The 18,370-nt window shown below is 48.0% G+C and overlaps 1 protein-coding gene across 2 annotated transcripts in view; it reads left to right on the top strand.

The window, feature by feature from the left end:
• The window catches only part of ZNF831 (zinc finger protein 831), a 69,179-nt gene that overhangs the window by 45,636 nt on the left and 5,173 nt on the right, over positions 1–18,370 (top strand). For both annotated transcript variants that reach the window (XM_043553559.1, XM_043553558.1), the window contains exon 4: positions 17,497–17,648. In XM_043553559.1, the coding sequence (XP_043409494.1) occupies positions 17,497–17,648 (152 nt within the window). The remainder of the gene's footprint in view (positions 1–17,496; positions 17,649–18,370) is intronic.

The following is an 18,370-nucleotide window of genomic DNA, read 5'->3' as shown; positions in this document are numbered from 1 at the left end:
AGACGTCACAGCGGTGGAGGTAGGGGCAGCAGGAGCCCCACACGTTTGCAGCCTGAGCGTGGCGCTCGTGTTAGCAGCTCGCTGAAGCCTCTCCACCACCCTCGCGGGACGGGCTAGGATCGTCCCGTTGCACAGGCGAGGACACTGGGGCACAGAGAGGCACAGGACCTCTGCATGGAGGCGAGAGCGGACGGCCGTCCTCACAGCTATGCCATGCGGGGCTCACTGGCGGTCGCCTCCCCCCGCCTCCCCCCCGGGCATAGGCCGTGCCTGTCCATCTCTGTGAGCTGCCGTCGTGGCCGGGGGTCTCCTCCCAGCGTTTGCCTTCGAGCCCGTCTGGTGCTGTGGGGGGAATGTGCATAGCAGGGACATGGTTCCGACCGTGGGCTCTCGTGTCTCTTCCTGAGAGCAGAGCTCATCCGGGGGTCTGGACCCATGTGTGACCCACGCCGTGGTCCGGGCAGGCTCTGCCGTGAGGCTTGAAGGTCTCCATCATTTTGAATAAGAGCCCACGTTTTCATTTGCACGAGGCCTGCCAATGAGGCAGTTTGTCTGGATGACACAGTACCCCGAATTCCGTCGAGGAAAGTGGTTGGAGGGGAGAACGGGGGGCAAGGCCTAGGTTTGCTTCAGGGCCCATCTGGGAGGAAAGAGGCCCCACGGTCACCTCTCAGAAGAGCTGCATTGTGTCATACGGGTCCTGGAGAGTAAGGGAGAAGGCGTAGGCTTCTAGAAGGTTCTAAGATTTTGTCTAGGTCTTGAGACATCTAGAGCAACGGAAGGGGGAGACCACCCCCTTCCACAAAAGGCTTCCACAGAGCCACAAAGCTTTGCCCCCAGGAGACATGTGTGCACAGTCCTTTGAATAGCACCTGGCCCATTGGCCTTCTCCCCCAGCAAACCTTTTATTTTAGAATAGTTTTGGATTTACAGAAAAGTGGTTAAGGTGGCTCAGAGAGGTCCATATAGCCCACACCCAGTTTCCCCTGTTTTTAATTTTTTATATTAATATGGCATATTTGTTACAGTTAACCATACATTAACTATGGGTAAAGAATTAATAACTGAATTTTACAGTTTATTCAGATTTCCCTATTTTTTCCCCCTCATGTTCTTGTTCAGGCCCAGAATCCCACCCGGGACACCACATGGCATTTGTCATCCTGTCTCCTTAGGCTCCCCTTGGCTCTGACGGTCTCCCAGACTCTGCTTGTCTGTGATGACCTTGACAGTTTGGAGGAGAACCGGCCAGGTGTATTAACAGTAGGATGTCCCTGTATTGGGATTTATCGGATGTTTCCCCCATGATCAGTTTGGGGCAATGGTTTGGGGAGCAAGACTCCAGAGGTGAAGTGCCCTCCTTGACCTATCGTACCAAGAACGCAGGCTCTCAGCCTGACTTACCTCGGTTGATGTTGACCTTGACCCTCTCTGGCTTGAGGTCTGGCAGGCTCTCCGTGGCAAGGTCACCCGTGTGCCCACCCTCTGACTTCTTCCCTGCAGGAACTTGGCTTCCGTCTCCCACAAGTGTCCAGCCTCTGCCCCCCCGCTCTTGCATGGCTTCCCTTCAGTTCCAAGACTCTGCCCTCTGCCCTCCAAGGGTGTCCCCGTTCAGCTGATTCTGTCTCCCGCGATGCATGGTGCAATCAGGATTTCGGGAACAGAGATAACCCAGAGCTGCTGTGTGAGACCAAGTTCGTGTAGTCTTTACCTGAACCCAAACCTTATTGGAGAAGTAAATTACTTTTATTTTCCTTGAAAATATGTGGTGTGAACTGCATAGAATCCTCACTGAGAACATGTATGCAAGGCCTGTAATCAGAGGAGAGATACCAACTAGAAAAAACGGAGAACCATAGGGTACGTTTCTGCACTGAAACCTGCCTTACCTTTCATCGTTTACCCGGTGCCGTTTCGTCGACTCCCGTCTCTGCTCCCTGAATTTACGAGCAGGTGGGCAGAGCCTTCTGCGCCTCAGTGACCTTCACAATCGTGGAGCACACGTCTGATTCTCTCCCAGGGAGCACAAGGCAGGCAAGGAAGGCGACGTTCAGTGAGAAGAATGGATAGCCTTGGGGCCTCCTATACGGGGGAGAGAGATTTCTGAGGTAAATACACTAATAATTTTCTAGAATAGAATTTTTGAAGGCTGGTTTTGCATAGTGAGGTTAAAAATGTCTTGAACCGACAGGAAGGATACGGGGTGCTGATTTTTCGGCCTGGCCATCGGTCAGTCCGGTCCTTTCTGTCTCCGTATTGTGGCCTTCTGGGTCCACTTGAAGTCCTCGTAAATTCGTTTCTCCTTCTGGGCCTGTCCCAGGTCCCCTGCAGCCCCCAGACGTTTTCCTGACGTTGCTGTACGTAACCGACGACGAACCCAAAAGTGAGCATTTGGACCAAACCTTTCATTTTGTCCTTTTTCTTTCTTCTCTGTCCTCTGGCAGGTGGAGAAGGGACATGAAAACACAAGCGTCTTCCCGGGCTGCTGACTTGTCCCTTCAGGGCGCCCCCCCCTTGAGGGCAGAGTCCCTTCCTCCGGACAGGGGATCGTTTTCTTAGGAGCCCTCTGCCCTCTGGGGGAAAGAGACGTGGTTTTTCTGGGCAGAAACAAAGCCGACCCTTGTCCTTTTCTGAAGTGGGTGCCGTTGGCGAGTCCACCAGTAATGGCTGAGGGTCTGCCCTAGTTTTTTTCCTCCTGGCTTCAGAGGAGAAGAAAAAGGGGCTTATTCTTTGTCTCTCTCTCCCCTCCCTGTGTGTGAAAATCCTTGAGGGAGAAGTGACGAGCATAACAGAACTCTCGTCTAGAAAATGTCCCCGAGCCTGCAATTACTGGAGTGTGGCCGCCTCACGCAGAACTCTAGAATGCATTTCCACGTAATGCTCCTTTCCGGTGTTATTATCTGCATCAGGCCATTTCCGCTGTGCGCGTCCTTGCCGCTCGCGTTGGTTAGAGGCTAGCTGAGGCTTCTCACCCAGAAAAGAACCTTCCTGATAACAGACTATACCCGAAGGCCTTTTCTGGTGGGTATGGGTTAGGGGACCTTTTGGGGAAAAAAAAAAAAAATAACCTTGGGTCCTTGTATCCACAGAAGTGGGAGAATTAATGACATCAGAGAGCCTGATAATTTTCCAGAATAGCCTGAAGGTCGTCTCTTCATGGTGGCATTAAAAATGTCTTGAAAACAGGGGATGGCTGCAGGATGCTGGCTGGCTGGCTGTCCACGCCGGCCCCTGCTTTGCCCTTTGCCTGTGGGCTTGGCTCCTGAGTGTTTTGGAGGGCCCGTGAGCCGTGTCTCCATCAAGACCAGTCGGGGCCGTCTGACTGTCGGGGCCTTTGTGAGGGGCCCCGTCACGAGATGTCTTGCTGGATAATAATCGCCCCGTCCAGACCCCGTAGCCTTCCAGGGCGGTGCCTGGAGCCGGTCAGGGGCCGAGGTCGCCTGCCCAACCTGGTACCTTCAGTCAGATGTCCGACTTTTCTGAGCACAGCCGGCCCCGGCCAGCTCCCCGTTTCTCTACACCCTAAGGCGAGGTGGTCAGAGTGAGCAAATGGAAACACGGGGCACCCAGTCAAAGTTGAATTTCGGATAATGATACCTTCTTTTTCGGCTTGAGTGCGCCCCAAACGTTGTAGAAGACATACTTAACGCTAAAAAATGATTCCTTGCCGACCTGAGATTTAAACTTAAGCAGGCGGCCACATTTTATCTGGCAACTGGCCCTAGGACCCTCAGAGCACCCTTGCTGGCTTAGACCTCCCTGGGGGGCTCCACGTGTTTCAAAATTTACCCTGAACTGTCTTTCAAATCTGGTTGCACTTCTGAATCCCGGTCAGTTTGGGGGTCCCTGCTCGTTTCTGCCCGGTTTTCCCTGGGGCCCTCCTTGTGGCCCGGTTGATTTCCGGACTGTGACACCGCCGCTGGATTGTCTCTTCAGAGGGATGGGAGGCTGGTTCCAGTCACCGGGCGTCTGGACCCTCCAGCGTCCCTCCGGGTGTCCCTGCCCATCTTCCCTCTGGGTCCTTGGCTCAAACACGAGGGGTTTCCTTCTTCCCAGGGCCCGAGGCCTCCCCGCCCCACGCCACAACCGAAGGGCAGACAGGTGGAGGGGCTTCCCGGGGCCTTCGCCCACTACCTCACCGGTGGTGAAAGGCCACCTTCATTCCCTTTCTTTTCAGAGCTAACTCGCGGAGGGAGAGGGGTTCATTTTCTCTTCTCTTTGAAATTCGTGAGGAAGAGAGCATCAAAGCTGCTGCATTCTGGCTGAGAAAATGCGCTCGGAGAAGCTGTAATCTGTAATCGAGAAGCTGTAATGGGTGGCGAGCTGCGAGCTGACGCACGGGGCACATTTCTGCGCTACAGCCTGTTTTCGGTTTTATTACGCGCCTCATGCTGCTTCGCCTCGTCTCGTCCTCTCCCCCTCGTGTTTATCAGAGGCCGGGTGTGGATTCCTCTCCCTGCGAGAACTTTCACAGTAACGAAGCGTACTTCGTTCACGGGCGCTCCCCACGGATACAGCAGTGGAGGATATTCTGCAAGGGAAGTGGGCAGATAGCCTTGTTTTCTCCTGTAGGAGAGGACTGCTTGAGGTAAAGCGGGCCGATGACCTCTCGAAGAAGTTTTCAAGGTTGCCTTTGCGTAGAGAAGTTGAGCCGTCTTCAGAGCGAGAGGGTGTGGGATCCCACGATTATGAGTATTTCTTTCCGTGGCAGGCTGCCGCGGCGCTCTCTTTCTGCGGACCAGCATCCTTTGGGGTTGAAGCCCACTTGCCATCTCCTGCTCTCTCCTCCCTTTTTCTCAACTTCTCGTGAGGGGCCCGAGTGAGCCAGTCTCCCAGAACCCGCTCTCGGCGCTTCCCGCCCTCCGTCTTTGATGGATGCTCGTGCAATTTTCTCATTATTTTCCTGTCAGCATCCGCAGAAACAGTGGAAACTACTTTATTTCAGAGCCATTATGTTAGTTTACCCCATGATAATTTGAGCTGTGTTACTCTGTCTCTGATTTGAATTTGGTAATAACGTATTTTTAAAGACAAGTCAAGAGGAGTTCCTGAATGGTTTTTTAATGACAATGGCTTCGGTGGCAGTTTGCACCCTGCGCCACCCCCCCCCCCCCCACCTTGAGTTTCCTGTCGCGGGACCTTCATTTTCCGTACGTAAGTGAGTTTTCTATTGGGAGAAAATTTCGGAGAGCTGCTCTTAACCAGCCTAGCTGACTTTTCTCCGAGAAAATGAGCGAGTGGACAGCTGTGTGATAAGGGGCGCCGGTGCCCCCACCCCAAGCCTGCCCAAGACCGCCACCAGGGAGCATTCTGGGAGCTGCTCCAAGGCAGGGGTTCCTAAGGATCGTTTGCGTGGCTTAAATTCCGTTCTTGCCCCACACCCCCTCGGCCCCTGTAAGGCCGTTTGTGAGGAATTGTGTGTCTGCCTCAAGCTTCATCTCCCACTCCGCCCTCCACCCCCCCTCCAGGTGGAATGCCTGGGTGCGATGTTGCTTGCGCTCTTTTCCAGACAGGAGTCAAAGGGCACCTTCCATTTTCTGTCAGACCATGGATTTCCTTCCCGATGTTGCTTTAGGACTGCAAAATAGATGTCTCTTTTGGGGGGTGGTGGAGTGGAAGTCCTCAGGAAAGGTGTAAAGATTTTTTTTAAATGTCTCAAAGCTTGGACCTTCTAGATGGTTCCAACACGTCAACTGCTACTCTCAGAAAAAAAAAAATCGAGAAATTCGATTTCTTGATTCGTTGGGATGAAAAATGACTTCTGAGGCAGTATTCTCTCTTTTGTAGTCTCTTGTCTTTCCTTACTGTCGCCTCGGGGGTCTTACCTGTATTTTTAGGTAGGCTTTTGCTTGCTTGTGTACTGGAGCTTTTGAATTTGCAGACTGATTAGGTTTTAGAGAGGATAAAGGCGCTACTCTGAGTCTGGGAGGTAGTTGCTGAAGTAGAAAGAAAAAACCCTGTACCTCAAGTTCCACATCATAAAAGGCAGGATTTCTAAAGCTGGTATGAGGACAAAAGAGTGATTTCATAGAATTCTGTGAGAATTTGGCCCACGTCTTCCTGTTTTTCCTCCTCCTCTCTTTGTTGCCTGTGTCTGAGCTTCCGCGGCACAGGGAACAGTCAAGTGCAAGTGTCCGTGGCCTTCAGAAGCAGGACAGGTCCCATTTCATCCTTCGTTCCCCGCTTTGGTCTGAAAGAACTCATCCCCTTTTATTTCTTTATCATGATCCGTAGAAATCACGCAGAGGCTTTGGCTCAGAGAACACTACTGGAGCCGCATTGCTACAGGATCACACTTACAGAAGTCCTCTTTCTTCGGAGGCGGAGATCGTGAGAAAAGAGAAGCCACGTTGAAAGTCTTTCAATGGCGGCCTAGTCCCCCCGGCCCAGGTTCTTCCATTGTGAAGAAAACCACACCTTCTTGAGTAAATTTTGGTACGAAAGTCTTTCAGGAGTGTTTTGGGGCCACTGCTCTTCTTTCCCGGTCCTCTTACTCTTAAATAGCATGCAAGAAATGCTACTGAATTCCGTCCGTGTGCAAGATTTTACGTTACTGGAGTATCTTAAACAGGTTCCTCCACTAGTGTTGTCTAGAAAAAGTATCTGAGTGGAAGAGGGTTTCCAGCTTTCCAAACAAACACCCACCCTTCCTCAAGAAAGCAGAGAGAACCACACTGACAGGTATTCCCAAGGAAGAAATTACCTAAGCACCACACGAGGTAGAGAGTATCCGACTGTGCGAGGAAAACAGAGAAGTGTTCCCTCCTCCTCTTTTCCTGGGTTTCTGGTCCAGTTGAGTTTTACTCATCTACAATTTAGGATTGAAGAAAGAGCTAGATTCTCCCTGAACATTTGTCTTTTCACCGAGACTGGGCCGAGAATGTTTTCTTTCCTAGGGTGATTGGAAAACCAAAACCGATGAGGCCAACTCCAGTATTTTCTTTCTTGTCTTTGTTTCGAGTTTGACATTAGTCCATTTTTCCACCTTCTCAGGATTAATGAAGTAGAAAAGGGAAGATTTTTCTTCCCAGCTATTATCATCAAAATGGATCAGTTTCTTCTTTTTAAGGATGCAAATCCTGGGGAAAAATGAGCTCTCAAATACCTCAGTTATATTTCGAGAAAGGAACTGTCTTTTATAGACTCATTTGGTAATGAGAAGTGTTGAAAATAATAGTTCGAAGAGTAGATACTCTTGACTTTCATTCTTGGCGTTATAGATTTCAAATGGTATTTCCAGTGATTGTATTTCCCCCGACTTCACCTCACTGTCCACATTTGCTCTCTGAATTTTAGGGACGGGATTATGGTCTGGGCATAAACTTTCAACTTAAGGATTGATTTTCAACATGACTTTCCACTAAACATCTTCCAGGGAGAGAAACATTCTCTGAGAGGAACATCTTAAATTGATTGCCTTTCATCAAAGAAACAGAAATGAGTACCACTAAGAAAAGTAGTTTCTGCAATAAAATATATGATTACTTGGAAGAGGCAAACTTTTAGAAAATTGCATTAGGAGAGGGAAACGCTTGGGCATGTAGTCAGATTTTCGATAAATGTATCTTTGTGTCCCTCTGCTTTCCTATCCCCCAGCCACATTCTCTCTGAAGAACCAGGCTGAGGCTTCTTGATCACATTGGCTCCTTGGATGGTTTTGCGCGGTGACATTTTAGTGGGTCCTTCGGCTGGTCACTCCTGAGTCTCAAGCCAGAGGAGATGTCCTTGTGGTGGGATCATAACTCCTCTCCTTTCTGGCACTCACCACAGTGCCAGTCATTGCGTAATTATGTCCTAATTTTCTTCTCTTCAGCTCTGCGTACGTCGCATCAACTAGGTAGAATTGAGCTTCTAAATCATTGACAGTAAACCCGCATTTAATTGCAGGGTGAGGGAGCCCCTCTATTCTCTTTGTCTCCTCTACTTCCTTTCTCACCAGAATCTCTTCTTTTGAATTCTGCACATAACCAAGCTTTTAAGTGACTGAAAGATTTTAACTAGTTTTTTTTTTTTTTTTTTTTAATCACTGACATAGTTTAGGGAAAATGCCTCCGAGGGTAACGGTTATCAAAGCAGCTGTCTTTCCTTGAAAAAAAAAAAAAAATGGAAAAGGTAAAGAGAACTTCTCTGACAGGTACTTTGTGAGATAAAAGGTTTACCTAATCATGTTGAAGGGGTAGAATGGCTAAATATTATGTGAGGATGGTGATGTAATTCTCTGAAATGAAGGAGAGTAGATTCCCACCCCCCTTTTAGCCTTTAAACTTCTGTTAGTCTGCCGTGAGTGGAGTGGGAGGGGTGGGGCTCCCGTGGTGTCACTCGTGCCCTGCTCCCTCTGTCACAAATCACCTCAGAGTGTTTTCCTCAGAGAAACAAAATGGCAGCCTGAACTCCAGAGTTCCCTCATCCACGAACTCCCTCTCTGCCTCTCTGACGGCAGCTAATGGCTCTGTACCATTATTTTTCCTGTCAGAATTAATGGGGAGATATTCTTTTCCTAAAGCCATTAGTTAAGTAATACTGCTTACAGAATTGCTTGAAACAGGATAACACCTCCTTCTCCAGGGTGTAAATCTTAAGAAATGAAAAGACAATTGCTTAAACACATCAATTATATTCCCAAGTCTGAACTTCTTTCTCTGCAGTTTCATTTAGAGTTAAGAAACTTTGAAAGTAATGGTCCATAAAGTGAATTTTCCTGACTAAATTTTGGCACTAAATAATTCAAATAACATTAGCAATTTTTTTGTTCTCCACTTAGTTTTCCTTCCTCCCTACAATTTGTCCTCTCTTCATTTTAGAGCATTCTCTTATTGTCTGAGCGTGATTCAAGTTTCAACCTACCAAAAGATTTTAAGCATACTTTCCCACTAAATATGTTGGTTTTTTTTTTTTTTTTTTTTTTTTCTGGAGAAAACGGTAAGTGAAGTGTTCTCAAACTGATTGCCTCTCATCAGAGAAAGAGAAGAGAAATTTGAACCACAGAGAAAAGTGGTTTCTGGAAAAAAAAAAAAAACTTGAAAAATGATTACTCGGAAGAGGCAAGATTTCAGAAAAAAATTAGGAGAGTACAGAAAGGCTCCAGATTTGGTTAGAGATGGAAAAATGTATTTTTCTCTCCTTTGGCAAGTCTCGTCTGTTCTCTGGCTGAGAAGCAGAACTTTCATTACGTACCAGAGTGCGAGGCTTCAGATCCCCGTCTAAGCGGAGTGTTCTGACCGAACCGACCCGACCCTTAGCTTTGCCTGGACACGCCGGGCACACCCGGGGGCTTTTCCTTATGACTTTCAGCCTGAATTTGGGGGCCAGTGTCATTATTTGTTTCTCATTTTTCTTTCAAATGAATAAAGCCATCCCATGCCTGTTGCAACAAAGAAAGCGACATCCACATATCCGAGGGAGGTTTGATGGTCCCCAGCCTCATGACCCCCGGCGGCAGCCAGAGGCCAGCTGATGTTCCTTGCGCACCCACCTCCACACGCATACAAGCATGAACAGACCGTGTTGGTCTCTGGTTTTGTTTTTTTGTTTTGTTTTTTTTTTTTACACAAATAGAATCATCCCATATGTAGAAATCTGCGACTTCTCTTCATATATGTTGTGTAAAATTCTAGGCCTGTGTCGTAGAAAGATAGATAGATGAGCGATAGATCATTTTAATAATGGCATAAAATCCCATGGTTTAGCTGCACCGCAGTTTTTTTCTCTCCGGCCCTTCCTGTGTCCGTGGATGTTCCTGTGTTCCTGTCGATTGCTATGCTAGTGTTTTTCTGCCACAGCTCTTTTGCTGCAGGAGACATTCTGGGTCAGTTTCCCAAAACGTGGATCAACGTGTTTCATGATTACAGGTTTCACTGCGTAAGACACCACCAGAGCACTTGGCAAAAACGTGTTTACTCTTCCATAGTTTTCAATGGCATTTTTTGTTTTTAACAGAAACTTCGCTTCTGTAAGAGTGAGGCCTGGGTAAGGCCTAAAGTCTTAACCGTCACTGTGGGCGGATTATTAAGCTTCATAAACTAACAGGGGGTCACAAACTGACCCCCTCCCTGGCCGAATTCAGGCTACGGGCACGTCGTTTAGCACCGTGTTATTGTTTGAAAGCGGATTCATCATCCGTGTTTAAAAACACATGGAATCGACATTTCTGGTGTCTCTTGGAAAATGGACAGATGTGACCGACCGGATCCTTGGTTCTTCATGGTCTCCGTTGGTGGAGCTAAGGGTCAGCTGCGTGCCGGAACCTGGGCGTCCCTCCATTCCCCACGGTCCCCGGCCCCAGACAACTTGTCTCGTTTATGTTATTTGCCCGGCCCCTATAGCATTTGAGATGGTGACCTTGGTTTAAAGCAGGGTGTCTGTGCCGTGAATCTGCTGACCTGTGGGCCAGGTCCCTCCCTGTGGGGCCATCCTGTGCACTGGCCAGCGTTAAGCAGCCGTGTTGAGAACCACTGCTTTAGACAGGTCCACAAAACCCATTTTCCTGGGGCACTTTGGACGTAAACTTTTCAGAGTGGTCCTGAGCCATTTTCATTATGTTTCTATATTCCGTGGGCCTAACATCTTACTCTGTGAAGGCACATTGTTGAATTCTGCCCACGACCAAGCTTTAGAGTCCCTGAAATGTTTCATACCAGCCCCATGCACCGAGTTTGGAGAAAATATCTGAGAGGAGCAAGTGATCAAAACACATTGCTTTCATCTCAGGAACAGAAATGTAGAGACACTGTGATTACAGGTAGTTTCTGAAGTAAAAGCTTTACCTAATTACACACACATAAAAGGTACAATTTCTAACCAGCGTGTGGAGAGGCTGAACAGATCCCCGGAATAAAGGTAGCTGTTGCCTGTGTTCACTCGGGCTCTCGGCAATAGTTTCCCTTGGTGGGTTCACCATGGGGCCTCGGCAGCTAACCTCTCCCCGTCCCGTCCTCACCCGGGTCCCCCTCCGAACGTGTCAGGAAGACACGGTAGGGCTGGGGAGGAGTCTCTCCAGGGCCCTTCTCCCCATGCCTTCGCTCTCCTTCTCTGACAGGAGCTAATGACTTCTCTACATCTTTTCCCATTAGAATTAATAGAGAAGTATTAATTCTTTCCCGAAAGCTATTAGTTAGGTCTTAGCGCTCCGAAATCGCTGAAACCGAAGAGTGTCTCCTTCATTCTAAGGCGTAAATCTGGAGAAGAAAAGAGAGGATGCTGCGGGTGTATCTGGCGAATGTCCTAGAGAAGAGACCTGCGTAGATAATTCTCATTTAGCCACAAGAAGATTCTGGAATAATGACACACGAAGTAGATTGGCGAGGGGCGGCCTTGGCATTTGTAACGTTTCCAGTGGCGCTTCTTTCGTAGTCTTCTTTTCTCCTTATGTGATTTCGTAATACTGCTTTTGCCGGGCATCTTAAAGTCACGCTCTTACCTGGACACCACAGAACTTTTAACTGAAAGCAAGATTTGGAACCTCACTTTGCACTAAACACAGTTTTAGTGTATTTCCCACAATTTCTGCGTGGGAAGGACTGTCGCCCTGATTGCCTTTCATCAAAGAAATAGAAAAGAGATGAAAACCACGAAGAAAAGTGGTTTCTGAAATAAAAGATGTGTTTGTGATTACTTAGAGGCAGACTTTGAACAGATTGCGTTAGGATGGCGCAGAGATACCAAGGCTCTACTTGATGAAGATGTTTCTGTGGTTCTCCCTCACGCCACCCCCCTGCCCGTGGAACTGAGGTCTCGGGCTGCCGCCTGCCGCCCACGGGCTCATGATCATTTTCTGATCGGAATCGACATCCTCCAGGCTCTGCCTGAGAGGAAGAAGTCCTGTCTTCCATCATCCTCGGCAAGATCTTTTCTCTTCTCTTTCCCATAGAAACCAAAATCGTAGTAGGATGGACGGAAGCGGGTGAATTTGCTTGCAAAAACATTTTAGTGCAGTGTGCGGCATGAAATAGAGACTTAGAAGATAGTGGCCGAATAATTACATGAGTGAATGATTGTGGCTTTGTAGAGAGAAAACCAGCCTCAGCAGGTGCATTGTCGGAACAGTCTTACAGTGTGTGTGGTTCTGGTCTTCTCCGTAGGTCTGGGTGGGGTCAGGGCTCCGTTTTCACCACCTCACGGCTCCTTCCACTTTTCCCTTCGTAGTGTTGACTGCATTTTCTTGGTGCATTTTCTGTGTCATTATTTGCTGGCTGAATTGCTCCCCCATTAGACTGTAATTTCCACGAGGCGTCCGCCTCGTTTGCCGCTGAATTAACTGCCTGTGTTCGGCACAGTTCTTGGCACAGAGTACTGGCTGTACTCAGGACTCAGTAAACATGGGCTCACTGACTATTTAGGCTTAAAATTATGGACTCATAAATGGGCTTGACAAATACAGACTCCAGAAAAGTGGGCTCGACAGATATTTGAGTAAATGAGCAAGTATCTGCCCATTTGGTGATTGCTTTTAGAGTTCTGCCCGGCTTTTCTCCAGTAACTGCAAATTTTAATTGCTAACGCATTGTGCGTCCTTCAGTGGCAGGTACGCTTCTAGACAGTTCAATCTCAGATCAGGTAATAGGCTAGGAGATCACTTGTGTGTTCTTGATTATGCATCTAGCTTGCTTAGAAGGCCAACATGGTAGGCTCATTTTCAGCCCTTCCTTATGTACAATTCCAGAGCCTGTGGACTCCAAATTAATGGAGTTTTTGGTGTATTGGGGGAACCGAAGGAAATGCATCAAATGACTTCCATTTTCAGATAATGATATTTAAGTCATATGTCTATTGGCATTTTTTTTAATAAAGCCCAGGAACTGAGACAGTGGGAAGAGGGTTGGCACTAAAGAGGTCTACGCTTCTGTTGTGAGTTTCATCCGGCTGCTTCACTCCATTTTCTTCCTAATTATTTTACAGTTTCTGGTAGCCTTTTCAAGATGGCTAAATTTAAATTTGCTACAACGTTTTTAAGCAGTCTCTTCCTCTCACCGTGGCTTGGCAATTATTTCTGAGGGAAATGATTAAAAGCACAGCCTTTAATCAAGGGGGAGAACAGAACGGCACACAGAGCTCGGATGAGAGGTGGTTTCTTAAGGAGATTCACGTGATCGTGCAAGAGCGGTCGGGTTTCTGAAGATTGCATTAAGACGGAGGAGCCCATCATTTCGGAAGATGGAGGAAGTGATTCACAGAGTGACGCTGTGCCCTCAACAGGATTACATTCTGTGCTTTAACATTTGGCCAGGGCGCTCCTTAACTTTTTGGAAAGGGCCATGCATTTAAAAGCAAGTTAGCCTCCTTCTTCAATAATCCAAATTAGTTTAACACACTTCAGTGACATTATTTGGGCATTTTTCACAATTATTAAAGATAACCGACTTTTCTCTGTAGACTGTAGGTCAAAAGCAAATTAAATCAATGGATTTTCTTCCTTCGCTTTCTCGGATGAGTCAGAAAGCATTGGTCGAACGCACACACGGCCTTTCCGCTAAGCTTCAGAACCCACACAACCTGCTGAGAAGACATTTGGCCAATCTGATTATTTTCTCTATACTAATTGGTTTTCCTTCTTCATTGAATTGAATGAATTGCCTCGTTGTTTTGTCACTGTGGGGACACAGCTTAATCCACTTACGGTGGGGCGCTTATGCTTTGGTAAAGTACAGGGCTAGGGAAACGTTTATCATCGTTATTATCCTTCGGTGATTCTTCCTGGGGGAGAATGAAAATCTAGCTTGAATCCATCCATTTTCTCCGCTTCAGTTTCCACTGCTTTGGCTAGCCGTCTCTCCTGGCAGCTGGATTACCCCAGCAAGCTCTACTGTCCGCGCAGTAGCCACGTTGGTTTCTTCACGGCGAACGTGGACTAACGTCTAAACCCCTCCCCGCGGCTGCCTGCACCCCACGAGACCTGAGCCCCGGGTGGCTTCCCCACCCTCATTTTGCCTCCTGCCCCCTGCCCACCACCCTTCCTCCAGGGTGCCCTCCCACTGGTTCCTTAATCCCTCGGGCTTCTTTCCACCTTCATCGGTTCCTTCCTCACCCCACATGGCCTCCGAGGGCTGGTTCTTTCTTGTCCCCGAGGTTTCATTTCGGATGTCGCTTTTTCAGAGGCCTTCCTCAGTTATGTGGAACAGTCACCCGCCCACCACTCTCTGTGGTATGCCGCCATTGTCTGCGACTTTCCGTAAGACCCCCGTTTACTGTGACTCTCTGGAACGTGCTTACCTCCCCTGTTTGCTGCCAGTCACTGTCATAGCCACCTGGTTGTATTTACTGTCTGTGACATCCCCACCCTGTGTTCATTTCTTTCATGACCCCCCGGCACAACTGTGAATTACCAGTTGACTTGTCGTTTCTCTTCCCCATTGGAGCAGAGGCTGTTGAGGGCCAGGGCGCCTTGGCCTTGCTCTCCGGTGCTTCGGGGTTGAGCAGCGTGGTGCCCGCTTCATCGAATGGGCACAAGACGTATTTGTTGAGCAAACGAATGGAATACCAAAAGCCTGGTTCTGTGTCAATACACAGGTGCTCACGTGAAAATTGTATTACAGGAAAAATTACTGCTTCCTTTCCCAAGCCGCTGTACTTTTCTATAGATTTTCCAAGTTGATTTGCTCAGGATTAGTGCACTTGATAATCTAGTGACCTACCCCTCGAGATAGAAGAGGTAGGTCTGTACTCGGTAGGCAGGAGCTTGGAGGACTCCCTGCATAGAAGCCAACCTGAGAATTCGGAAGACCCAGAGAATTCCTTTAGGGTTTCCCGCTCGAATGCGGCAACCAGATGACCCTGCAGGGCGGCCCCAGCTGACAAATTGCACATGTAAAGAGCTCCCAGTCAGTTGTCGAGGGCCTGTCTTCTGAACGTGGACAGATATTAAGGTTGCTGAATACCTCAGGAAAGTCTTTCATGTGAAAGAGAAAGATAAAAACAAATGAGAACAAAAGGAACTTGGAAGAGAGAGAGATTATGTATGGAGAAGCGAACTTCGGCATTAACAGCAGGGACAGCAAGTCGTCATTAATTTTGCCAGTGATACAACGGAAGACCCTGGAGCTCTGAAGTGATAACGGGGCTCTCTACAGAAGGGAGTCATAATGGGCTCTTAGAAATTAAATCTACAGAAGGGAGTCATGATGGGCTCTTAGAAATTAAATCTACAGAAGGGAGTCATGATGGGCTCTTAGAAATTAAAAAAACATGATAGAAATAGAAGATTATGAGTTGGAATAGAAAGTTGAAGGAATTCTCCCAAAAGTAAAATAAAAAGACAGCTAGGAAAGAGAGAAAAGAGAAAGGAGGGTTAGACAAGGAAACCCAATAACTCACCAAGAACAGTTCTAGAAACAGAGAAAAGATGAAACAGAAGGAGAATAAATATCAAAGAAATAGCAACGCGTTTTCCCCAAACCGAAGGACAGGATTCAGAATGAAAGGTCACGTTGAGTGCCCAAACAATGAATGAAAATAGAGCCAGTCCCATAGAGACACTGAACAAAGAAGAGTCTAGGAGTTTCCAGAGAGACGGAAAACAAAAAGGTTTTGCCCAAAGGATCATGAATCATAAATCAGGTTGGCTCCAGACTTCTTAACAGCTAGAATTCAGTGGAGCCGTGTCTTGGGTTCTGAAAGATAATGAATTCTAATTCGAAATGCTGTATCCAAACAAGCGGCAGATTAAAGTCTAAACAATTTTATTTCACGCACCCTTTCTCCTGAAGATGCAGGGAGGGTTGCATTAGGAAAGCAAGGACAAAGAAGTGTGGGGCCCCAGGAACCAAGGAGGTGAGGAGAATTGCCACCGTGGCATGAAAGGGGGTCCTGGGGCACAGCCACACATTGGGCCCGGGAGCAGCAGTCCCCTGTAGGCATTTCAGAGAATTTCCAGCGAGATCTTTCCAAGGAAAGGAAATGAAACCCGTAGACAATTGAGAAGGAGGTAGGAGGAAGGTTTTAGTACTGGGTCTACAGAAAACTAAGCACAATTTAAAAAACAAGGTAATTAGGGGCGCCTGGGTGGCGCAGTCGGTTAAGCGTCCGACTTCAGCCAGGTCACGATCTCCCGGTCCGGGAGTTCACGATCTCGCGAGATCTCGAGTGATCTCGCGTGAGTTCGAGCCCCCCCCCCCCCGTCGGCTCTGGGCTGACGGCTCGGAGCCTGGAGCCTGTTTCCGATTCTGTGTCTCCCTCTCTCTCTGCCCCTCCCCTGTCCATGCTCTGTCTCTCTCTGTCCCAAAAATAAATAAACGTTGGAAAGAAAAATTAAAAAAAAACAAAACAAAACAAGGTAATTATTAACTCCAGGGAAAACCGTGTTGGCCAGCAAGGCGTTGTCATCACAGTACATGACGTGGCTCAGCAGTGAGAGACACGGTCCCGAGCATGTGAACACCGAATATTCTCCTAAACGAAACTGTGATGTCATAGTTATGTAACTGTTGAGACGGGGTGGCAAGTGTGCCTACGCGGCGGGGCATGAAGGTTCTGGACCGAGGGGGCTGGAGGAAGGGATCGACGCTCCTGTCCCCCTGGGAGAAATCACAGACTGTCCTCCAAACTGGAAAAAAGAAATCAAGTAGTGCTATGAAGCATGTTGTTAAAAGCGAGGGAGATAAATATCAGAAGAATGCAAAGTGGGAAAAGGTGAGTGGGTGGGCAAGCGTCGCTATTTTTCTTAGTAAGTTGACAGATTCAACTTTTTGAAACTCTGTGCCTATGTAACTTTAATAAAATGGAAGCAAATTTGAAAGTGAATCAGATGTTTCTCTCTGGTGGCCCAGCCATTCCGGAATTTTTTCTGATCTCACCTCATGCTGTAAGCCATCCTGCCTGCGATTCTGTGGTCCTTTTGACCCGTATCCCAGGCCAACGTGGCAGACAGAGGAGAGAGTGAAGGGTGAGGCCCTTGCAAGGGAGCTGCTGTTTTGCAGATGTTATCAAGGCCCCATCTTTGTGCCCCTTTCCCCACCCAGATCACAGCAATAACCATCTCACAACAACAGCAGCACCAAAACCGACCTTGCTTCCTGCTGCCCAGTGCTCGGATGGACACAGAACCTCATATGCCACATAGATGGAGATTTCTACCCTTGACCCCGGATGCATGGCCAGAGACTTCAAGCCAGTCTGAAGTGAGCCTGAACAAACGTGGCCAGGAAGATGGCTCTGATAGAAGAAAGCCACGTGAAATATATATATATGTATATATGTGTGCGTATATATGTGTATATATATACACACCCATATATACATACATATATATATGTGTATATATATATATATATATATATATATATATATATATATATAGTAGTTTGGGGATTTTTCTGCCTTGGGAGTTGGTTTTGCCATTGCTTAGACCTTCTATTTGTGTGAAGTGCCTCAAGGTCAACGTTCCCACACACATTGTGGGAGATGAGGGTTGACGAGCTCATCGGAGTGGGTGATGAAGGCAGAGTCCTGGGGAATCACCATTTGCTGATGTTTTCCGGTGTGTATAAATGTACCTCCCCGTTTTAGGTCTAAATCTGCGAGGGGAGCCATCTCACACCGCCTCAGAATCGCCTGTTTGTTGTGGGCACGGAGAGGAGGAGGAGGAGGATGTCTCCAGACCAGCTTCCGGAAGCTTCTCTCCCAGCACCAGTTCAAGGGCCGGCAGTGAAATGGACCAGGTAACCGTGAAGGGGGGAACCGTGGTTCTGAGCTGACTCTGTCCGTCGGTCGTGTCGATGAATGGCTCTCCTTTCCTGGTTGCCGGCGTCCCGTGTGGCAGAGCTCGCCCCCCTGCCCGGCACACAAAGTCTGGCAGGTACACAAACACCTCCAGACACCAGGCACTGAAAGAACGGGGCGATCACTAAAAATCCTAAATACGCTTTTGAATTTGTACTTGAAGAGGGTAGAGAAGCTGTCGCGCTGTGGGCATCTCCGTGACGTGACGTCACCGCCAGGCAAGGTTGGGAGGGCTGTGGGCTGCAAAGCACAAAGAAGCTAATCCAGACCACGCTTCTAGAAATGCTCCTGTGGAAAAACCTAAGTACAGGGTGCTATGAAATAGCACATCTACCTCACGAGCAGTGGTAGCTTAAAATTGGGTGCGCAGGACTGGCGAGGGACCAGAGTGATGTGGTTTTTCACAAAGTCAGATAACACACAGCAATCTCAGCGACTTGTTTTGTGTCAACAGGGAGTTTTACTTGAGTTACTGCACCAATTAGTTATTAATGGGAACTGATTGAGGACATCCTATTGAAGTTCACGCTCGATCAAGAATCATTAGGAACTCAGGACCTAGTTTCATTGAGGACCACGTTTCTGACCACAAGCTTTTGTTTTTGTTTGTACCAATTAACCACCGCCCCCCCCCCCCCCCATTTGTTTTCCTTTGTACTTT

This window comes from Prionailurus bengalensis, chromosome A3 (assembly GCF_016509475.1).
Source record: "Prionailurus bengalensis isolate Pbe53 chromosome A3, Fcat_Pben_1.1_paternal_pri, whole genome shotgun sequence".
NCBI classification, from domain to species: domain Eukaryota; kingdom Metazoa; phylum Chordata; class Mammalia; order Carnivora; family Felidae; genus Prionailurus; species Prionailurus bengalensis.
Note: the sequence above shows the minus strand (reverse complement) of the source record. Positions and strands in the feature narration are given on the sequence as shown.